This window comes from Triticum dicoccoides, chromosome 7A (assembly GCF_002162155.2).
Source record: "Triticum dicoccoides isolate Atlit2015 ecotype Zavitan chromosome 7A, WEW_v2.0, whole genome shotgun sequence".
Taxonomy (NCBI): Eukaryota; Viridiplantae; Streptophyta; class Magnoliopsida; order Poales; family Poaceae; genus Triticum; species Triticum dicoccoides.
In genome coordinates this window covers 187945449-187950453 of record NC_041392.1, presented here as the reverse complement: position 1 = coordinate 187950453, position 5005 = coordinate 187945449, and the positions used below count along the sequence as shown (strand labels likewise).

At 56.1% G+C, this 5005-nt stretch overlaps 1 protein-coding gene across 1 annotated transcript; it reads left to right on the top strand.

Moving 5' to 3' along the window:
- Positions 1-1819: 1819 nt before the first annotated feature.
- On the top strand, positions 1820-4271 carry LOC119332299 (probable L-type lectin-domain containing receptor kinase S.7). Its single transcript, XM_037605485.1, has one exon. It carries the CDS (start codon positions 1948-1950, stop codon positions 4093-4095), a length of 2148 nt encoding a protein of 715 aa, XP_037461382.1. The 5' UTR covers positions 1820-1947; the 3' UTR covers positions 4096-4271.
- Positions 4272-5005: the final 734 nt, after the last annotated feature.

Below are 5005 nucleotides of genomic sequence, written 5' to 3'. Positions count from 1 at the left end.
CACCAGTGACCCAAGTACATCCAAAACTAGGAATGGAAACGGAAAACTGCGACGCAATAAGGACCGTCGCCGGACTAAGGAAAAAAGTCCGAAGAGCACGACAGTCAACGCCGGATTCAAAAGCTCATGACAGAATCAGAAAAAGCCGCCCCTCCAAGATAACAGGGACAACCTATCCAACCTAAACAAAATCTTGGATAGGATATGTCAAATACACAGCACTCCCGGAAAGCCTGCTAACCATACCCACAGAGATTGTTGGGTTTTCAAACAATCCGGCAGACTCAACGCCGAACACAAGGGGCTCGACACACCAAGCAAAGACGAGGACGTACCCCAAAAGCAGAGTACCAGGAAACAAAAGAATTTCCCACAAGAAGTAAAAACAGTAAACTTACTCCACATAACAAAGCGTGCGACGCCCATAAAGGTACGCGCCCCACGGCCTATCCCAAAGGAATCCTGCCACTGGTTGTCAAAACCAATCATCTTCGATCATCTGGATTATTCTAGATGTGTCAGGAACCCAGGCTGGACTGCCCTGGTACTCGATCCAATAATTGGCGGACTCCAGTTTTTAAATGTCCTTATGGACGGTGGCAGCGGACTCAACCTGATATATCAGGACTCAATCCGCCACATGGGGATCGACCCAAAAAGAATTCGCCACAGCAAAACCTCCTTTCAAGGAGTAACGCCAGGTCCGGACACCCATTGCATGGGTTTTCTCTGGCTCGAGGTTATTTTCGGCTCTGCCGATAACTTCCGTCATGAAAAGCTGACTTTCCACATCGTCCCATTCTCAAGTCGCTATCAAGCACTACTGGGACGCGAAGCTTTCGCCCGCTTTAACGCAATACCGCATTATGCATCTCTTACGCTTAAGATGCCCGGTCCACGCGGCATCATCTCCTTAAAGGGGAAGCAGTGAGAACACCTCCCCCAAGCTACTGAGGGAGTCCTGAATTAGGGGGTTTCTGGGCGTCCGGGCTATGTGACATGGGCCAGACTGATGGGCCGTGAAGATACAAGATAGAAGGCCTTCCCCGTGTCCGGACAGGACTCTCCTTTGCGTGGATAGCAGGCTTGCCGTTTGGATATGAAGATTCCTTTCTCTGTAAACCGACTCTGTACAAATCTAGGCACCTCTTGTGTCTATATAAACCGGAGGGTTTAGTCCATAGAGACAATCAAAATCATATAGGCTAGACATCTAGGGTATAGCCATTACGATCTCAAGGTAGATCAACTCTTGTAACCCTATACTCATCATAATCAATCAAGCAGGAAATAGGCTATTACCTCCATTAAGAAGCCCGAACTTGGGTAACATTGTGTCCCTTGCCTCCTATTACCTTCGATTCTGAGACGCACAGTTCAGAACCTCCTATCCGAGATCAATCGGTTTTGACACCAACACCTACCGCTAAGGCCCCTGACGGTAGGCTATTACTCCCTACCGCCATGGACCTGGCTGTAACAAAAGGATCAGGTATCGAAATTTTTAGAAACTAGGATCAGATCTCAATTAAGTTTGAAAAAAGGGTCAAAACACGGAATTTGCCCGGCCGTAGGGGCTCATATGTCACCACCGCGCGTCCTTTCCAACACTCCAGCCAGCCAGCCGAAAAAGTGCAGCTCCGGAGTATCGTGATGCACCCTATGGGCCCCTGAAGTCACCCACACATTCCTCTCCTCCGTTAAAGAAAGGGATAGAAGATCTCTTTGCTCCCTCCCCGACCGTTACGTTCAAACGCGCCAATCCGACCGTTACCCATAAAAAACACACCACGATCCACCCACCAAGCCATCTCTTGCCGAACATTTCTGCTGCACTGTCCTGTCAGAATCCCCAGGCTAAACGTTTCAATAATACGTACTCCCGCAAGAACCGCGCGCTCCACAAAATCTCATGACCCGAACCCCGCGCCATCACCACCTCCACCGATGGCCGCCGACCTCCTCCTCCTCCGCTTCGTGCTGCTCCTCCTGCTGCTGCTAGCAGTGTCTATGGTGCCGCCCGCCTCCTCCGCGTCATCGTCGGCGGGGAAGAACAACAGCAGCGTCAGCATCGACTCGGCCACGCTGTCCTTCTCCGACCTCACGCTGCTGGGGGACGCCTTCCTGCGGAACGGCTCCGTGGGGCTGACGCGCGACACGGGCGTGCCCTCCTCCAGCGCCGGCACCGTGCTCTGCAGCCGCCCCGTCGCGCTCCGGGGCAGCGCCAACGCCACCGCCTCCTTCGCCGCCAGGTTCTCCTTCGTCGTCGCCAACCAGAACGCCGGCTCCACCGGCGGCGACGGCATCGCCTTCTTCATCTCCTCCGACCGCGCCACGCTCGGCGCCACCGGCGGCTACCTCGGCCTCTTCAACTCCTCCATCGCGGCCGCCGCCGTTCCGAGTGACGACGACGCCGACGCCGTCGGCCCTGCCATCGTCGCCGTGGAATTCGACACCATGGTCAACGTCGAGCTCGGCGACCCCAGCGACAACCACGTCGGGCTGGACCTCGGCTCCCCGGCCTCCGTCAGCGCCGTCGACCTCGCTGACTCCGGGATCGTCCTCAAGAGCGGCAACCTCACCACCGCGTGGATCGACTACCGCGGGGCCGAGCACCTCCTCGAGGTGTCGCTGAGCTACTCCGGTGTCAAGCCGAAGCGGCCCGTATTCTGCGTGGCCGTCGACCTCTCGCCGTACCTCAAGGAGGCCATGTACGTCGGCTTCTCTGCCTCCACGGAGGGGAGCACCCAGCAGCACACCATCAAGGAATGGACCTTTCAGACCTTCGGATTGCCGCCAGCGACCAACGCCTCCTCCTTTACCAACGCAACAAGCAATGTCTCGGAGCCGGCGGTATCCAGCGTGGCCGCTAGCAGCGGCGACACCAGCAAGAAAAGGTTTGGGCGCGCCATCACCATCCTCGGCCCCGTCGCGCTCGCTGTCGCGTTCATGTTCTTCGCCTGTGTGTCCGTGAAGAAGCTGGCAGAACTCACCTCGAGGAAGGACGCCATCTTCCTGCCGGGGCTGCTCAAGGGGCCAAGGAAGTTCAGCCACAAGGAGCTGAGCGTGGCGACCAGAGGATTCCACGCGAGCAGAGTCATCGGCAGAGGCGCGTTCGGCACGGTGTACAAGGCGGCCATGCCGGGCGCAGCAACCACCTACGCCGTGAAGCGGTCGACGCAGGCGCACCAGAGTCGGAGCGAGTTCGTCGCCGAGCTCTCCGTCATCGCCTGCCTCCGGCATAAGAACCTGGTCCAGCTCGAGGGCTGGTGCGACGAGAAGGGCGAGCTGCTGCTCGTGTACGAGTACATGCCCAACGGCAGTCTGGACAGGGCGCTGTACGGCGACCCCTGCACGCTCTCCTGGCCGGAGCGCCACAACGTGGCCGCCGGCATAGCGTCCGTGCTGTCCTACCTCCACCAGGAGTGCGAGCAGCGCGTGATCCACAGGGACATCAAGACCGGCAACATACTGCTCGACGGCAACCTGAGCCCCCGGCTGGGCGACTTCGGGCTCGCCCGGCTCATGGACCACAACAAGAGCCCGGTCTCCACGCTCACCGCGGGCACCATGGGGTACCTCGCGCCGGAGTACCTGCAGTCCGGCAAGGCCACGGACCAGACCGACGTGTTCAGCTACGGCGTGGTGGTGCTGGAGGTGTGCTGCGGGAGGCGGCCCATTGACAGGGAGGAGACCGACAAGGACGGGGCCGGGAGCAAGAACAACGTAAACCTGGTGGACTGGGTGTGGCGGCTGCACGGCGAGGACCGGCTCATCGAGGCCGCCGACGCGCGGCTGAACGGCGAGTTCGATCGGGAGGGGATGCTGCGGCTGCTGCTCGTCGGGCTGAGCTGCGCCAACCCGAACTGCGAGGAGCGGCCGGCGATGCGGCGGGTGGTGCAGATACTGAACCGCGAGGCCGACCCGGTGCCGGTGCCGCGGAAGAAGCCGCTCCTCGTGTTCAGCTCCAGCGCGTCGAGCAAGCTGCAGGAGATGGCCTTCTCCTGCGGCGACGACGTCAGAGGATGCTACCCGGCGGCCACCACCACCAACCCGGCGTCCCCGAAATCGGAGGGAGCCGACAGAGAAAGGTGATCAAGGGGAAACAATGTGCTGTTGTGTGATTCTCGTACACGTTTGTTGTGATGTGCTTGCTCATACGGGGAATTTAGGTAATAATCCCCAATGGTGTATGAATGTTGGAATGCTAATAAGCTTATTGGTGTGTTTATCTCGTTTAAGCCGATTGTTCTTCTCTTGTTTGAAAGTCATGTTATCATTTTCAGCAGATCCATATTGCCAGCTCATTGGTTCTGTTTGAAATTAAGAAAAAACATAGGAATTTGGAGGATATGATTTCTATAGGAATTTCTTTCGTTGAAATTTCTAAATAGGAATTTCTTCCGTAGAGCGCTCTCTCTCTCTCTCTCTCTCTCTCTCTCTCTCTCTCTCTCTCTCTCTCTCTCTCTCTCTCTCTCTCTCTCTCTTATCCAGCCTTATCCCCTCTCTTCCTCAACCCATCTTATCCTCCCCTTTCTTCCTTCTTTGTCTCTCAATTCTTCGTCATCTCCTCTTTTCAGATTCGTCCCTTGCAAAGCCAGAGCATCGCCTTCTTCTATTTCCCTTCCCATCATCAACCATGCCTTAGTGTTGCTGCCAGAAGGGCCAACTATTGCAAGTGCTCGTCGACATTGCAAAGCGGTGGCCGTGCTTCTGCAATAGGGGTTATGTTTGTGAAACATGCATGTTGTTGCACTGGTTTGCAACCGGGGCTATGTTCCTGAAACATTTATGTTGTCGTAATGGTCTGCAATGAAGGAAGGGGCCCTATGTGTTTAAAACATGTGTGATGTTGCAATGGTTGACCGCGTTGCACTTATGCAAAATGGGACTTCTTTCAAAAGCAAAAAAAGGTTCAACGAAGATTGCAACATGACTTCTGTTGTAGACGACCGAGTGTCGGTGTGAAAACCAGCGGATCTCGGGTAGGGGTTCCCGAACTATG